The 19020-nt window shown below is 36.8% G+C and overlaps 1 protein-coding gene across 1 annotated transcript; it reads left to right on the forward strand.

Moving 5' to 3' along the window:
• The first annotated feature begins 7 nt into the window (after positions 1 to 7).
• Positions 8 to 15079, forward strand: LOC141345831 (signal recognition particle receptor subunit alpha-like). Its single transcript, XM_073850750.1, has 14 exons — positions 8 to 271; positions 2553 to 2636; positions 4320 to 4483; positions 5214 to 5383; positions 5484 to 5643; positions 6307 to 6457; positions 6623 to 6744; positions 6857 to 6975; positions 8188 to 8274; positions 8413 to 8585; positions 9952 to 10165; positions 10242 to 10405; positions 13804 to 13902; positions 13989 to 15079. Exons 1-14 carry the CDS (start codon positions 149 to 151, stop codon positions 14115 to 14117), a joined length of 1959 nt encoding a protein of 652 aa, XP_073706851.1. The 5' UTR covers positions 8 to 148; the 3' UTR covers positions 14118 to 15079.
• Positions 15080 to 19020: the final 3941 nt, after the last annotated feature.

Here is a 19020-nt window from a genome sequence, read left to right on the forward strand (position 1 = left end):
AGTTGAGTGTTCATCCTGACGGCAGGCAGTGCTGCGCATATTAACTCAAGCGCAGGGCAACTTTCGAGCACTTATTTATTTTTTATACGTTTTCGTTTTTTGTTGAACGGTGTTTGATCTGTTCCTCGTTCGTTCGTGATTGGCAAAGATGCTGGACTTCTTCGCCATCTTCAGTAAAGGGGGGATCGTGTTGTGGTGTTTTCAGGGGGCCGGAGTGAGTGAATCCTTCACCGGGCCCGTCAACGCTCTCATCCGCTCCGTCATCCTCCAGGTAAAGTCCTCGGCCTGTCGTGGATTCAGACCATCTGGTTACTGTTTTGTCCAGTGTACCTGTGGCAGCAGGGCACATATCAGCAGTCTGGCCCAGCAAACACATGGGTTCAGCTGTGAGTAAGGGATAATGGAGGTTACTATAGTTACTGTGTAGGATAATGTAAAACAACACGAATATTGACTTACAGATGCATTTGAGTCAGAGTTTCGTGTTGGACAGTCATATGTGTTGAGCAATACTGCATTAACCAGCCTAGACAATCAGAGAGAGCACAAAGTAGACCATTTTCATATTTAGTTTTTTGTTTATCACTATGCATTGCCAAAAAATATTACAATATTCTAAAATAAAATAATTATTACCTATTTTATTTATTTCCAAGGTGTTTATATACATTTGAATTCTTCAAAGAACTGTTTATAAGACAGACAAAAATGCAGAAATGTGAAATATTAACCGAGAATTTCGATTTTTTTTTTTTTGCAGTTTTGAGTGGAATTGTGACTTATTTCTCAGAATTCTCTGCGACAAAAAAAAAAAAAAACGTAATTGTGATTTTTATTTTTATTTTTTTTTTTTAGCCCAATTCCGAGTTTGTCACAACCCTGACTTTTTTCCTCGGAATTGTGAGATATAAACTCAGAATTGCGAGATTGCAAATTCTAAAATAAAAAGCGACAATTACCCTTTTATTATTGTTTTTCCCTGTGGCAGAAACAAGCATTTATAAAATTTACAAGATTTCTGAATTTCATTATGTTTTTTTTCTTGTATTCCATGTTGTAGTAAAAATGGAGAGCTTAGAGCAGACTGTCGATTCAAAGTTTATAGGTTGTATTATGAATAATTACTCTTATGATAAATATAATGACTTTTATAAAATATTTAATCATATACACTACCAGTCAAATGTTTTTGGACTGTAAGATTTTTCTTTCTCTTCTGCTCACCAAGCCTGCATTTATTTGATTCAAAAACATCAAAAGCAGTAATATTCTGAAATATTTTTACTATTTTAAAATAGCTGTTTTCAATTTGAATATATTTTCAAATGTAATTTATTCCTGTGATCAAAGCAAAATTTTCAGCATCAGTCTTCTGTGTTATTACATGATTCTTTAGAAATCATTCTAATATGATGATTTGGTGTTCAAGAAACATTTATTATTATTAACAGTATTTAAGAAGGTTGAGTAATTTTATTCAGGGTTCTTTGATGAATCGGAAGATCAAAGTTCAGCATTTATCTGAAGTAAAAAGCTTTTGTAAGATTATGCACTATACCAATCAAAAGCTTTTTAGGGGTAATATGCTGTTCTTCTGAACTTTCTATTCATCAAAGAAACCTGAAAAAAAAATAGGTTTTCAACATAAAAATAGGAAATGTTTTTGAGCAGCAAATCAGAGTTTTAAAATGATTTCTGAAGGATCATGTGACTGGAGTAATAATAATGCTAAAAATTCTGCTTTAAAATCAAGAATAAATTACATTTTCAAAAAATATATTCTCATGGAAAACAGTTTTTTTAAATAGTAAAAATATGTCAAAATTTCTACTGTTTTTGCTGTATTTTGGATCAAATAAGTGCAAGGCTTGGTGAGCAGAAGAAACTTCTTGGAAAAAAAAAACATTGAAAAAATCTTACTGTCCAAAAACCTTTGACTGGTATTGTAACTAGAAAATAATTGTTACATCAAAGTTTATAACTGCATACTATGGATGCTTGTTTCTGCCACATGGAAAAAAAAAATTAGAAGGGTTGTTGTCGCTTTTTATTTTACAAATTTGCACTGATTCTCGCAATTCTGAGAATTCTGAGAAATAAGTCACAAATGCACTCAAAACTGCAAGAAAATATTTCACAAGCCTTTTTGCCCCAGAATGGCAAGAATTGTCCTAATGTAAACTAAGAATTGCAAGAAAAATGTCGGAATTACCTCTCAAATTTTTTAAATCTGTGGCAAAAACAGGCTTTCGTAGCATACAGCCGTAGCTGCTAGCTCAGATAAAGTACAATAGAAAATCAAATGCTAAAGTTAAAAAGCACATTTCATGAATACTAGATATGTTTGATCAACTGTTTTCTAATATAAAATTAACCTGGCATGAAAACGCATCAAGTGTCTGTATCATGTTCCTTCAAAAAATAATGATTTTGTTTTGTTCCACTTCCTCAATCACATCTAACAGTAAATGTGCTGAAAGATTTCAGATAGAAGTTTAGATTAGAATTCTAGATTAAAGTTGAATGTTTGTTTTTTGGGTTTCTGTTTGCAGGAGAGGAGTGGAAATAACTCCTTCAACCATAATGCCCTGAGTCTTAAATACAAGCTGGACAATGAGTTTGAGCTTGTGTTTGTGGTGAGTGTTTATTTTGCTTTCAATGCAAATCATGTGATTCATCAGATCAGTCAGTGTCTCTAGACAAGGGCTGGACAATAATTCGATATCAATATATATCGCGATAGAACGGTGATACGAAAAAGTTTTTTTTACCTTAGTCAAACATTTATGGAGATATTAGAGTTTTTCGAATTGCTTGTTACAGGAGTGAATGGTACATGTGATGTATCTCGTAAATTGCACCACTAAACGTGCAAGTAATCTTACCAAACTGGTACAGTAGTGTAAATAGGTTATGTACTCACAAAACGCTGCAACAGAACATTTGTAAGTCCACCATGAGTGTTTTAAAAACACGTTTTAGCCAATCCCTACTAGTCTCAAAAACTACAAATGGCGACACGTCGACGTCACTTCCCTGGTTTGAAAAAAGCACGTAAAAGTCCTCCTACAAGTTGACATGCACACAGATGTAGTAGGAGGACTTTTACGTGCTTTTTTCAAACCAGGGAAGTGACGTCGACTTGTAGTTTCTGAGACTAGTAGTTCTCGGGTAAAACGTGTTTTTAAAACACTCATGGTGGACTTACAAATGTTCTGTTGCAGCGTTTTGTGAGTACATAACCTATTTACACTACTGTACAAGTTTGGTAAGATTACTTGCACGTTTAGTAGTGCAATTTACGAGATACATCACATGTACCATTCACTCCTGTAACAAGCAATTCGAAAAACTCTAATATCTCCATAAATGTTTGACTAAGGTAAAAAAAACTTCGGATGGGGTATTTAGATGGGCTTCGGAGTGCATAGCAATGAAGTCAATTCTACTCCGAACCATCCCTTTAAGTTCGGATAAACTCTGCCATTGGTAAGTTATACGCAGTTCATGCAAATGTTCGCCATAATATCAGCGCTGACCGCTTTAAATAGATTTTCAAAAAGGCTTTGACTTCGTTAAATAAACATGAGCACTGCACGTTTCACAGTCAAAATGTGGCGCTGTTTTTTTTTTTTTTAAATGAATGTGTCTAAAAAGGAAACGTTTCTGTCATTTTCATTTAATTTTTACTATAATTGCTTCTAAAGTAATTCATTACCACTGTGCTACTTTGTGTCCAAATGTTACCAGGAAAATGCGGGAAAGGGCACCTCCTTCTGGAAGAGGATTAATAATTAGTTGGCCTAGTGGCATAATTATTATGATTTCTTTCCCCCTTTTTAAGCGATTTTATAGGCAATTCATTTAGTCTTTAGTCAAGACGTACATATTTGTATAGATTATTCCCAGTTCTCTCAATTAAATAAGCCTGTTCTAGTTTAAATGGAAATATATTATTGTTAATAAGCTGAGTCTGAGAGTTTTATTTATTTGATAGTTTGTTTCACATTTCTTGTTTGTAATTATTTATGTTTTTTTACTGTTTTAATTTTTTTTTAAATTATATAATTTTAATAGGAGGAGCCTGGAGGTATTATAGACTTTGCAAATTGCAGACATTTGTAGGTACAGACATCCATTTTGTGTGTCCTCTGCAGTTTTTTCCTGAGGCTTTTTAATATTGTCCATATCGAAATCGGAATTATATCGTATCGACCGAAATTAAGAATATATCGTGATATAATTTTTTGCCATATCGTCCAGCCCTGCTCTAGACTCAGCTGTCCATATGTCTGATCGTGTGCTTCTGCTTGGCTCAGGTGGGTTTTCAAAAGATCCTGACGCTGACGTATGTGGACAAGTTTATAGATGATGTCCAGCTTCATTTCAGAGATCGATACAAGAATGAGCTGGAGCAGAGAGGCGCCCTAAAGTTTCTGCTCAATAATTTCGAGTTTGGAGATGACTTCCACCAACTCCTGCGGTGAGCTAGACCTTTTTCTGGGGCAATAAATAAAAATATCTGTCGAAAAGCACAAGATATTTTTTATGTATATGCCACATTTGAACTTCCAGACATATTTATATGTACACCCTCATTAACCGTGAAAAGTTTAGGGTCAGGTTTTGGTTTTGGTTTTTCATTATCAAAAATGTTTTTTCTTTAAAAAATTTTTTTTTTGTTTGAAGAAGAAGAAGTAGAAAGTCATATGTTTTTATTTAGCAAGAATGCATTAAATTGATCAAAAGTGACTGATGCTGATTAACTGCTGTTCTGAACTTACTAATTTCCAAAGAGTCCTGTAACAGTGTATCATGTTTTCCATAAAGATACACTGATAATAAGAATAATATAATAATAATGTTTCTTGAGCAGCAAGTCAGCATATTAGATTGAGTAATAATGCTGAAAATTCAGCTTTGATCACAGGAATAAATTACTTTTTCAAAGATATTCATACAGTTTGTCCAGGTTATGATGGCCTAAATTATTATGCAACATTTTCAGTTTGCAAAAGAAACTATTTGTCTAAAAACTATTTTAATTAAAAATCAACAAGTTTTGTTTTTGAGTCAATTGTTGCTAAATGAGGACTATGTGACAGTCGCTGACAAATTAGATCAGGAGAAATCCATGTGTGTTCACATTGTGGTATTATTTTCAGCACTTAAGCTCTAGGCATCATCATTTATATGAAGTGTGTGTTTTGCAGGGAGGCGGAGGACAGCAACAAAGCCAAGGCCCCCGTCTTTATGAGGACTTTCAAGGAGTCCGAGAAATCCAAGAAAACTGTGAAGTCTATGATTGAGACAAAAGACGGAGACAAAAGCAAGGAGCAAGGAGGCAAGAAAAGTAAAAATGCCAAAAAGGAAGGTGAAAAATGTGAGTAAAAGGAAACCACCTGAGAGAGTCAGTGGCGCTCCGGAAGCTATAGTTTTATTAATGTATCCGTTCTTTCATTTCTTCTTTCACCCGTCGCCAGCTGAATCAGGAGGGGATCAGGCTAAAGCTGCCTCACAGACGGCCCCAAAAAAAGCTGTGGAGAATGGAAACGAGGGCCTGACCCAAGAGGAGATTATTGAGAGGAACCGTGCCAAGTTCATCAGCAAGCAGTTGGGTGGCGGTAAACCAGAGAAGCCCAGGTAGGACACATGATGAATTGTGAGGAAAAAGCTTTGTTCATGGCAAATAAAGCCCCACTTTTGAATCTCTAAATGACTTTTACTAAATCACTTAAACCCGCATGTTGACTTCTATGTAGACTACGTTAAAAAAATGTATTTGGCCCGCATCGATAAACCGGCAAAATACCGTAATCCACGAAATGCATTATTAGACTGTTTTCGAAGGCTGCGTGATATATACATATCTAAACACATTTAAATTAAGCATAATTGTGAATTATGATTTTGTTAAATATATATATATATATATGCAATGAAGGTTTAATATATATGTGCTTTAATTATTTACATGCGTGTATGTTACGTATGTGCATCTCACAGCGGCTCTGTTCACAGTAAATGCTGCTCCACACTAGGGGTGGGCGATATGGCAAAAATGTCATATCACGATTTTATCACGATTCTCTGTCATGTTGGCCAAACTAATTTCCATATTTTAAAACCAAACCCCAAGGTAACAAAATGTAAAATAAAAAGAATGGCAGATATTTAGACTAAAGTGGGCGAAGATAAAAATCTTTGTAATTATTTTATCTTTGTTATTAAAAAATAAGACCAAAGATAGGCTACAAGTAACACTGGTTTAAAGTTTTCTTTTTTTAATGCTGTTGTATTGTACAGTAAGTCCCCTAAACCCCAGAAGCCAAAGGGGAAGGCAAACCGGGTGTGGGATATGGGTGGGAGGAGCACTGGAGTGCTGGACTACAGCGGAGCCAACGGCAACAACTCCAGTGACGCACAGAACCAAGACCCTGATTCCATTGCTGAACCGGTGAGCAATCCATTATTACACCTGACAAAAAGTCTCAAATTCGCTGCACCATCTTTTTAATTGCAAGCACTAACTCTGCATTCTCATGGTTGTAATTTCTATTGCTTTTCAATGAAATTCAGATATTGCAGATGAAATTTTCAAGGAACTCTTTGTTTTTTCCAGCTTATCCAGGTGGATTCAATGAAAGGGGACCTGCGAGGTGTTGATTATGAATCCTCAGAGGATGAGGATGAAGAGGTGCAAGAAGAGGAGAGAGTTGTGGTGGCAAACACTAACAAGAAAGGGTAACATTTTAAATTTGCTACTGTTCTGCCTTTTCAAACACGGCCTAAAGATGTGGCTTCTTCGTCTGAACTTGCTGCCTCTGCATCTATGAATGATGTACGTTCTCTGCAGAGCTAAAAAGGGTGGTTTCGGGGGAATGTTTGGGATGCTGAAAGGCCTGGTGGGATCTAAAAATCTGACTCAGGAGCACATGGAGCCAGTTCTGGACAAGATGAAAGATCATCTCATCGGTACGACATCGCTCTCGCCCCATGGCACCTCATTCATTGTTTGCATGTTTTTTTTAACGATTAATTTAAAGAAGTAAATTATTAAAATAAATAAATAATTGATGTAATTAGAAGTTAATTAATCTAAAAGTACAGTACTACACATTAAATTTGTCAAAAAAAGTTTGATTAAAATTAATGATTTCTTTAAAAATAAAAATGAATTATATAAATGAGTCATACAAAAAACTAAACGGTAAAAGAAAAGGATAATATTTTGATGTATAATTATAAAAAATCATAATACATCTAATAATGAAGTATTATAGGTAGACGATAAGTGTAATCAAATTATTCAAATAATGTAATTTTGATTACAAATATTTTATTTAAATAAAATTATTTAAATAATACATCTAATAGTACAATAGCAAATAAGTACAAATTTTATTAAATAAAAATTAATATAAAGGAATACATCCAACAATACAGTGCCATAGGTAATAAAAAGATAAAATTATAGTTTTATACAAGAAAACAATTCAAGTAAATTAAAATTTGATTAACTATAAATGTGTAAAAACAAATTGATTCATATAATTTTATCTAATAATACAGTAATACAGCTTGAAAAATAAGAGTTTACACAATTATAATAATTTTTCACAGTATAAATTGGGTGTGTTTATGTGGAAACTTTATACATGTTCTTTTTTTAGTCTGTTCTTTTTAATGAATTTATTGAAAAGTTCACAAATTAGTCTTAATGATTCATTAGAGATTCTGGTCTGATCAAAATATGTCAGACAAGACAACAGGGAGATGCCAAAAGACCACTCACTAAACCTGTCCCTTTGAACTTGACTGACTGAATATGTACTGTTTGAATCCATTAAAAAATAAACATACACATTAAAAATACAGCAAATACATTCTAAATCAGTTGAAACTGGTTCGACGAAGGTGGGATCAGTAAACTCCGTCAAAGCGCGTCTGATGCTCATAAACACAGAGCCTCACCAGATCCTCTTGACTTAATTTATTAATAACTTACTAAATTAAGAAAATGAATAATTTGTAGTTGAAATGTTTATTCCAAGTCAAAATGTTACCGAATCCCAGGAATGACCCAACTACAAACTAGTTGATAAACTATGTGTGACAGCCTACATTTATAATTGGATCAAACTAATAGCTAACGTATTGCAAACTATCCTTTTTTTCCCCTTCTAGCCAAGAATGTAGCAGCTGAAATAGCCTCCCAGCTCTGTGACTCAGTGGCCAAGAAACTGGAAGGCAAAGTCATGGGCACTTTCACCAGTGAGTACAGCACACACCTGCTGAACAGCCCGTCCAAACAAGAGATTTCCCACACATGTGTTTATCTTCTGTCTTTCTCTCTGGCCTTCCTGGATTATTTTGCTCTTCTAAATCTTCTCCTGGCTTTCTTCTCTCCAGCTGTGGCCTCTACAGTAAAGCAGGCTCTGCAGGACTCTCTGGTGCAGATCCTGCAGCCCAAGCGGCGTGTGGACATCTTGAGGGATGTGCTAGAGGCTCGTTCTCAGCGCAAACCCTTCGTCATCACCTTCTGTGGTGTGAACGGCGTTGGCAAATCCACCAACCTCGCCAAGGTAAAAAAAACAACAAAAAAACAATTTCCGAAGGGCAGGGTTGCCAGGTTTTCACAACAAAACCCACCCAATTGCTACTCAAAACTAGCCCAAAAGTGGCCCATTCACATTTTGAGGGGGTCCCCCGGTAATAATCCACCAACCTCGCCAAGGTAAGAAAAAAAAAATCCGAAGGGCAGGGTTGCCAGGTTTTCACAACAAAACCTACCCAATTGCTACTCAAAACTAGCCCAAAAGTAGCCCAATCACATTTCGAGGGGTGTCCCCAAGTAAAAATCTACCAACCTCGCCAAGGTTAAAAAACAAAACAAAAAAAAACACCTTTCCGAAGGACAGGGTTGCCAGGTTTTCACAACAAAACCCGCCCAATTGCTTCTCAAAACTAGCCCAAAAGTGGCCCAATCACATTTTGAGGGGGTCCCCCGATAATAATCCACCAACCTCGCCAAGGTAAAAAAAAAAAAAAAAAAAATCCGAAGGGCGGGGTTGCCAGGTTTTCACAACAAAACCTGCCCAATTGCTACTCAAAACTAGCCCAAAAGTAACCCAATCACATTTTGAGGGGTGTCCCCAAGTAAAAATCTACCAACCTCGCCAAGGTAAAAAAAAAAAAAAAACACCTTTCCGAAGGACAGGGTTGCCAGGTTTTCACAACAAAACCCGCCCAATTGCTTCTCAAAACTAGCCCAAAAGTGGCCCAATCACATTTTGAGGGGGCCCCCTGTAATCCACCAACCTCGCCAAGGTAAGAAAAAAAAAAATCCGAAGGGCAGGGTTGCCAGGTTTTCACAACAAAACCCACCCAATTGCTATTTAAAACTAGCCCAAAAGTAGCCCAGTCATGTTTTGAGGGGGGTCCCCCGGTAAAAAAACACGTTCTGTGGCGGGGTTCCTCTGGTAATTAGCATTCCAGGGGCTAAATATTATTTTTTTGGGGGTCGCTTCAACCTGCGTACATGTGAAACAACCCACGGCAACAGTATGAAAGTAGCCCAATACCGTGGGAAAACCACAGACTTTGCAATACTGTCGAAGGGCTTTAAAATGAAGAACTTATCTTATAGAAATGTAAGATCTGGAATAATTGGATAATTGTTAATAAGTGTTTAAATTTAAAATGAGAAATGTGTATGCAGTTGTTGTTGTTTTGTTTTCTCTCTCTTTTCATGCATGCAAAATACACTAAAGGTCAAAAGTTTGAACTAATTCTGAATAAAAGTATTAATTTCTTTCATTTTTATGTTCATTTAAAAAAATATTAAGCAACTGTTTTCAACATGAAAACAAGAAAAATTTCTTGAGCATCAAATCAGTATATTCAGAAGTCATGTGACATGTATTCCTGTTTTTTTGTGTTTTTGTACAGATATCTTACTGGTTGATCGAGAACGGTTTCACGGTGCTCATCGCGGCCTGTGACACCTTCCGTGCGGGTGCCGTGGAGCAGCTGAGGACCCATCAGCGCCGTCTGAACTCTTTGCACCCACCTGAGAAGCACGGAGGACGCCCCGCCGTACAGCTCTTTGAGAAGGGCTACGGCAAGGATGCTGCTGGGATCGCCATGGAGGCTATCGCCTTTGGTAAAAACCATGTGATTATAGAGGAAATGAAACTTACAAGGATTCATTTGTTAACAGTTGTCATCTTATTCTGCAGCTCGTAATCAGGGCTTTGACGTGGTGCTGATCGATACCGCTGGGCGTATGCAGGATAACGCTCCTCTGATGACGGCTCTGGCTAAGCTGATCGCGGTCAACACCCCGGACCTCGTCCTGTTTGTGGGAGAAGCACTAGTGGGCAATGAGGCTGTGGATCAGCTGGTAGGTGTAATACCACATGTGGCCTATAGAAGGCACTGCTTTATAGTGATACTTCTGACCTTATGAAGTGTCTAGAAAATGTTTTTGGACACTAAAAAGTGCTTTAAAAGTGCACTAGGGAGTGCTTGATGTTTTAGAAAGCCATTTATATATTAGAATAGTGGGTTATGACAAATAACGGCCTGCTGGTGCACAGTCTTTCAGTTAATTTAATGATGCTTTTGCACCATTTATCAACCCCAGTCTGCTTCTGCTTTTGTTAAATTGAAAAGTGTGGCAAAATGTTTACACTTGTGTCTTTCAAGGAAGATGGAAAACCATACAAGTTTAGAATGAAGTGAAAGTAAGTAAATGATGACAGAAGGTGTGTTTTAAATAGAAATTGATACTGTTTTCAGTGAGGATGCATAAAATTGGTCAAAAATGACAGTAAATGCATTAAGAATGTTAAAAGATTTATATTGAAAATAAATGGGCATTCTTTTGAACTTTCTATTTATAATAAAATCCTAAAAATGTCAGTTCCACAAAAGTATAAAGCAGTTAAAAACTGTTTTTAATGTTTATTTAGCATATTAGCATATTAGAATGATTTCTGAAGGATCATGTGACACCGAAAACTGAAGCAGTGTTATTTTTAGTATCACTGAGAGACAAAAATGTATTTGTTTATTTATATTTTCTGTTTTAGAAATCTATACAATTTTTTTAAAAATTTTTATTTGTTTTAGTGTTAATTAGTAGTTTGCTATTTTGTATTTTAGAGAAATATCCTGGCAAGTTTGGCAACTAGCTGGAAATTTATTTATATATATATATATATATATATATAAAACACAATATTACTGTTTTAGTGTATTTTTGCTGAAATAAATGCAGCCTTGGTGAGCAAACATCAAAAACGGAGGCAAAATGAGGAGCTAAGCATGGCAGGGAGCATCAGACCAACTCCAAATAATTAAAGCCATTTTAGGATGATTTTAGCCAAAATGGCTGAAAAATCATAAATACAACATTTAGTAATTTAATGGCTAGTAATAGATGCCGCTGATATCAAATTAATGTTCTGTCTGAGGTGATAATGGTACACACAAAGTTTGGTGTCAATATGTCAAAGCTTTGCAGAGATACAGCCTCAGACGTAATCTGACATCATGCCTCAAATTTGGACAAATGGTCTAGGACGAGTTTGAAAAAGGAGGTTTCAACATAAATTAAAATGGCGCACAGGAAGTTCGGCCGACTATGTTCTCGGCATGAAGGAATATTTTGAGACTTGTTTAAATACAATAGGCAAATGCAATCAAAAGTTATTAGCGTTTTTGGAAATTTCATTATTAATGTTAAATTAACTTTTTTAAATTTAACTTTTGACCAATAGGTGGCGCTGTTACCAAATTGATGTGGCTTCTTTTTTGGCCAAACCATTCAGAAGATATAAGCAAAAATAGCCATTTTTCATTTCTCCTGTCCATTAGGTGGTGCTGCACCAAAACTGTGCAGGTAGCCTCGGGCATGGTTGTTAAAACACACCAAGTTTGGTCTCAATACGCCAAACCATTTGTGGAGATAAAGCCTCACATTAATTTTATGCGTGCTCTTTGTCGAATTTGTTCATGCATTATTCTAGCATTTTATTTTGCCAGCATGGTCCAAAGATGATCTGAGCAAATTTTGGTAAATATCGGATGAACGGTCTAGGACGAGTTTGAAGTAAGTAGATTTTAACATAAATCAAAATAGCGCACAGGAAGTTTGGCCGACTGTGACAAATTTGGCATCTATGTTCTCGGCATAAAGAAATATCTTGAGACTAGTTTGATTACAGCACGCTAATGCAATTAAAAGTTATTAGTGTTTTTGGAAATTTCATTATTAATGGTTAATGAATGGTTTATAACTTTTGACCAATAGGTGGCACTGTTACCAAACTGATGGGGCATGGTCAGTGTGAGGTGACAATAGCACATACAAAGTTTAGTGTCAAAACTTGGAGAGATACAGCCTCAGATGGAGTTTGGCATGATTCCAGCAAATTTGTTGATGAGTAAAACGACAACTGTTTCGTATATCAACGCGAAATCCATAACTTTTTGCCAGCATGTCTGAAGATGATCTTAGTCAAATTTGGTGAAAATTGGACCAATGTTCTAGGAGGAGTTTGAAAAAGTAGGTTTCCAACATAAATCAAAATGGCGGGAAGAAGATCAACTGACTGTGGCAAAATTGCTATATATGTTCTCGGTATGACCCAAAGAATATATTGAGATCACTTTCATTACAATAGGCCAATTTAATACAATGTTATATTAGCATGCCCCCTCTTGACTACTGTCAGGGTATTGAAAACACAGAGTTTTGTAACAATACGTCAATGCGTTCGTGAAAAATATAGCATTTTACGACAAAATTCATGGGCAAATTCAACTCTAGGGTAGGGTTCGTCTCTACACTCTTAAAAATAAAGGTGCTTCACGATGCCATAGAAGAACCCTTTTTGTCAAAGTGGTTACATAAAGCATCTTTAACATCTGAAGAACCTTTCTGTTTCACAAAAGGTTCTTTGTGGCGAAAGAAGGTTCTTCAGATTATAAAAAGGTAAGAAAGAGATGGTTCTTTAAAGAACCTCTGATTGAATGGTTCCTTGTGGAACCAAAAAGCCAATCGCTGTGAAGAACCTTTTGAAGGACCTTTATTTTGAAGAGTGTAGATGCTCCACCAAATCTAAAGAGACCAGTTTTTTTGGCCAAATCATTCATAAGTTATAAGCTAAAATAGCCAATTTTCATATTTCCCGGCCATTAGGTGGCGCAGGCCAAAACTGTGCAGGTAGTCTCTGGTCATGGTTGTTATCTCAATACTCCAAACCATTGTGGAGATAAAGCCTCACATCTGTTTTTGCATGCTCTTTGTCAAATTTGTTCACGCATTATTCAAGAACAGTTTGATTAATCAACTTGAATTCTATAACTTTTGCCAGCATGGTTCAAAGATGATCTGAGCCAGTTTTGGTAAAAATCAGACAAACCATCTAGGATGAGTTTGAAAAAGTAGGTTTCTCGAACTAATAAAAGAAAACGAATGTTAAATTTTGCTGTCAATTTGACAAGTAGTGGCACTAGAGAGTTTGAGTTAGAGACTCCAAACTTGCTATGGTTAATGTTGAGACTGTCCTCTATCTGTGTGCCAAATTTCATAACTTTCCCACAAGCTGTTCTATGGGATGCCATAGACTCAATAGCGGAAGAAGAAGCAGCAGCAGAATAATAGAGATACCCATGCTTGTTCTGTTTCTGTTGTATCTACTTGAAACTGATATCTGAAACACAGTCCTGAGCTTCTCAGAAAAAATCCAGGTCGTTATGATAATGTAGTGAATGTTTTCTGCTTTGTTGTAGGTTAAATTTAATCAAGCACTGGCTGATCATTCCAAGACGGACAAACCCAGGCTTATCGACGGCATCGTTCTCACTAAGTTTGACACCATTGATGACAAGGTATGACTCCAGGACATTTTTTAATGGCGCGTTCTTATAAAAAAAAAAGATCTTGGTTAACAGAAAGTCCACATTGTTTCCTGTAGGTGGGCGCTGCTATTTCCATGACCTACATCACAGGTCAGCCCATCGTGTTTGTGGGCACCGGTCAGACGTACAGCGACCTGCGCAGCCTCAACGCCAGGGCTGTGGTCAGCGCGCTCATGAAGGCCTAAGTACACCACCTACAGGACCTGCCTCTGCTGCTCCAGCCACTTTCACGGTTTCGCCACAGCTAGATATGAGACCCTGTGACCCTCTCAGCTTCCCGTGAATGCAGACATGCCTATGTGTTGAAATGATAGGTGTTTTTTTGCTTTCCTACAGGTTTAACTGAAATTCAGTTCATATTTAGGATCCTTCTTGTGTTCATTTTGTTCCAGGAAAAAAAGTGTTTAATTCAGTTTAATGAGTGGAAGGAATATCATGACCTCCGCAGACATTTTTGATCAGACAGCAGCGGTTTGGTTTTCAGAGAGAAAATGAGACTGAGAAGGAAAGTATTTTTGCACTTTTCCACATCTGTTGTCTCTGATCAAGTGTTGTTGTACATCCTGCCCACCAAAAAAAAGATGGACTGAGGTGTTATTCCAATGTTATAACAGAGATATAATATATTCTAAATGTATTTTGTCTACTTTTTATTTGATTAATGTAGGTACATCCAGATGAGGCCCACAACCCAAACTGTCTCATGAAATCACTACCATAGTGCCTCAGCTCATTACATTAGCCGTTGTTCCCAAAACAATTCCGTACAAACGCTGCCTTTTCTCATTCTTCCTTTTATACTCAGGCTTTTCATGTCTCTGGATGTGAAAGGCATTCTAAGGTATTTGGCGCCGGAGGTTTGAAGACGCCTCAGCAGAGCGTTTTTAAAATGCTGTGTATACCAAACCATCTGAAGCCCTACGAAGTTACGTATTTGTTTTAATTCATTAGTGACTGTTTTGTCATATTCGTTTCTTTCAGGTCCCTTCGTCCTTTTATTTTAGAACAAAGTCAGGTCTTAACTCTCATTCACCTCATGTTAATTTGTGTTAACACAATGGCAAGACTGGAGAGCTTCATAGAGAAGATTTGTTGTACTTTGGCAATGTGTAATATTTCTTAAATAAAGCTGCTATAATAGCTTGTAGTGACTTGTCATTTGGTGCTAAAAGTTTGTAATTGTTATACTTACACTGCTGTCCACCTGTCACTCAAGTGACCACGCCCTTAATTATGCAGAATTTTAAGGCTTAATATAACTTAAAGGGATAGTTCACCCAAAAATGAAAATTTGATGTTAATCTGCTTACCCCCAATGCATCCAAGATGTAGGTTACTTTGTTTCCTCAGAAAAACACAAACGAAGATTTTTAACGAAAACCGGTGCAGTCTACCAGCCTTATCATGGACGTGGATGGGCACCAGACCTTTAAAAGTAAACAAAAACATGCACAGACAAATCCAAATTACACCCTGCGGCTCGTGATGATACATTGATGTCTTAAGACACGAAACGATCGGTTTTTGTGAGAAACTGAACAGTATTTATATCATTTTTTACCTTTGATACACAGCCACGTCCATCTGTAATGTGCACGAGTTTGGCATCAGTCACGTCACATGAGCACGCGCTCTGACGTAGAATACGCAAACGCCGGAAGGGGAAATCAGTGAAAAGTCCCGGATGAGTTTGCGCAAACTAATGTAATCTTTTAGCTTTAAATCGGTTTAAACAATCAGGATACGCACAAGTATTTACCATTTTGAACAGCCGCTATACCCACAATCTCTGTGCTCTGTGTAAACAATGAGTGTCGTATACATGCGACAGATCGCTTCCGGCGTTTGCGTATTCTACGACAGAGCGCGTGCTCATGTGACGTGACTGATGCCAAACTCGTGCACATTACAGATGGACGTGGCTGTGTATCAAAGGTAAAAAATGATATAAATACTGTTCAGTTTCTCAAAAACCGATCGTTTCGTGTCTTAAGACATCAATGTATCATCACGAGCCGCAGGGTGTAATTTGGATTTGTCTGTGCATGTTTTTGTTTACTTTTAAAGGTCTGGTGCCCATCCACGTCCATGATAAGGCTGGCAGACTGCACCGGTTTTCGTTAAAAATCTTCGTTTGTGTTTTTCTGAGGAAACAAAGTAACCTACATCTTGGATGCATTGGGGGTAAGCAGATTAACATCAAATTTTCATTTTTGGGTGAACTATCACTTTAAATGGATGAGTTATAAGAAAAAATTAACCCCCTCACAGTTGACAGGAAGGGCAAAATTAGCTATATGGACCAAAAACACTTTTTGTACTGGCCTGTAAATTTTTTGGGGGCATTTTAACATGGGGCGTCCATGGGATAGACTCCCTTTTGGAGCCAGTCTCTAGCGGACAGTGGATAAATTGTAGTTTAAGTCACCGTATTGGTTTCAATAGAAAGAGCGGCAGGTTGCCGCTTGGTGAAAAGTCTACACTCCCGGAAGAGTTTGGGCAAGGAAACGTAATCTTTTAGTTTTTAATCAGTTGCAAGAATCAGGATAGGCACAAGTAATTACAATTTTGAGTAGCCGGCTAGCCGCTATGCACGGTGTAAATAATTTTGTGAACGCACTCAGGACAGTTAGACATAGTGAATCAAGAGGTAAAAAAAAAAAAAAAAGCACAGACCTATCGTTTGGTGTCTTAACAACTCAATGTATCATTGCAAGCCGCAGAGTTTAATTTTGTTTTGTCTGTGTATGTTTTGACTCTAAAAGCCGTGGATACCATTGACTGCCATTATATGACTGGCAGACTGCAACGGTTTGAGTTAAAAATCTTCGTTTGTGTTCTACTGAAGAAACAAAGTCACCTACATCTTGGATGCCCTGGGGTTAGGCAGAGAAACATCAAATGTAAGTCTGAGCTTTTTCAACAGAAAGAAACCTGCACTGATTTGGAAATATATCAGTGCCTTTATTTAGTCTCAGGATGCACACCAGTAATGTTTTTTTCTAAAGCACGTTTGCCCTGTCTATGAAACCGGGCCATAAATTCAAGAAAAACATTTATCTCAACAATTCTGGCTTATTTTCTTCCAGTTTATATCACAAATTAGGCTTTTCTTTTCACAGGTTATATCCTGAGTTTATATTCTCAATAGTGAAAAAAGTGAGACATAAATTAAAAATTGTGATTAAAGAGGTCAAAAACTGATAAAATTCGCAATTCCATCCGTTCATTTCCATGTGGAAATAGGCTTCCACAGAATTCACATTCTGTAATTTTTTCACAGAAACAATACACATACTTATGTCTATTGCATTGCAATACCAAACATACCTCTTTCATAGTCTGGTTCTCTAAAAGCATGACTTTTATAGGCTGGTTCTTGTTATGAATCGCTCAAAAAGTATTACAAACTCGTGAGTTATTAATTAGCATATAGATCTCACCCTACCTGCAAATCTCTCTCCAAAGCAACGCCTCCTTCATCACACATGTAGGCAGACGTTGGTGGACAGTTGAACACAATGCTGTCAGACTACCTCATGTCTCATTAACCGGTTTGAACATTATTACCATACAAAGCACACAATACGCCTATTTACAAAAATAAAGCCTCCCATTCTCGTTCCGTCTGCAATAGTATAATGTATCCGTTTACTCACCAAATCCAGAAGGGTGTTTACTGAGATAACAGTTGATTCACTGACTGGGTGTTTATGACAGCATACATTTTCACATAAAAGTTCTGATGCAATGTAATACTGTTTGGTTTAGTATGTAGATGTTGCTTGATCCACCTTGTTTTGTAAAGCTGTTTTCCTTCATTAGCCACTGTAAAAACCAGAATAATTGCAGTAAACAGTAACTATTTTCTACAAACCAGTGTGTTTATGATTATTATAATGAATTAACATAATATAACAAATAGCAGTTTGCAATATCAAGAAGCATAACAAGCTGTTTTGTACAGCTAAAGTAACTGAAAGCAGATAACACCAGAAGTCGTGCACATTCAAGTTACAAATGGCTCTTGCACACACGTGAAAAATAAGGTCAAGAAAAATCTCTTCTGCTCACCAAACCTGCATTTATTTGATCTGAAGTAACAGCAAAAACAGTAAAATAGTTTAATATTTTTACTATTTAAAATTACTTTTCTATTTGAATATATTTTAAAATGTAATTTATTCCTGTGATTTCAAAGCTGAATTTCCGGCATCAATACTCTAGTCACATGATCCTTCAGAAATCATTGTAATATGCTGATTCACTTTTAAGAAACATTTATTATTAGTCTTTTATTATATTTAAAACAGTTGAGTAATTTTAGAAAATAAAACATTTAATAATACAAATAATTTATTTAGCAAGGATGCTTTAAATCAATGTACAGTCGTGGCCAAAAGTTTTGAGAATTACATAAATATTGGAAATTGGAAAAGTTGCTGCTTAAGTTTTTCTAATAGCAATTTGCATATACTCCAGAATGTTATGAAGAGTGATCAGATGAATTGCATAGTCCTTCTTGGCCATGAAAATTAACTTAATCCCGAAAAAAAACTTTCCACTGCATTTCATTGCTGTCATTAAAGGACCTGCTGAGATCATTTCAGTAATCGTCTTGTTAACTCAGGTGAGAATGTTGACGAGCACAAGGCTGGAGATCATTATGTCAGGCTGATTGGGTTAGAATGGCAGACTTGACATGTTAAAAGGAGGGTGATGCTTGAAATCATTGTTCTTCCATTGTTAACCATGGTGACCTGCAAAGAAACGCGTGCAGTCATCATTGCGTTGCATAAAAATGGCTTCACAGGCAAGGATATTGTGGCTACTACGATTGCACCTAAATCAACAATTTATAGGATCATCAAGAACTTCAAGGAAAGAGGTTCAATTCTTGTTAAGAAGGCTTCAGGGCGTCCAAGAAAGTCCAGCAAGCGCCAGGATCGTCTCCTAAAGAGGATTCAGCTGCGGGATCGGAGTGCCACCAGTGCAGAGCTTGCTCAGGAATGGCAGCAGGCAGGTGTGAGCGCATCTGCACGCACAGTGAGGCCAAGACTTTTGGAAGATGGCCTGGTGTCAAGAAGG

Source organism: Garra rufa, chromosome 11 (genome assembly GCF_049309525.1).
Source record: "Garra rufa chromosome 11, GarRuf1.0, whole genome shotgun sequence".
Lineage (NCBI taxonomy): Eukaryota > Metazoa > Chordata > Actinopteri > Cypriniformes > Cyprinidae > Garra > Garra rufa.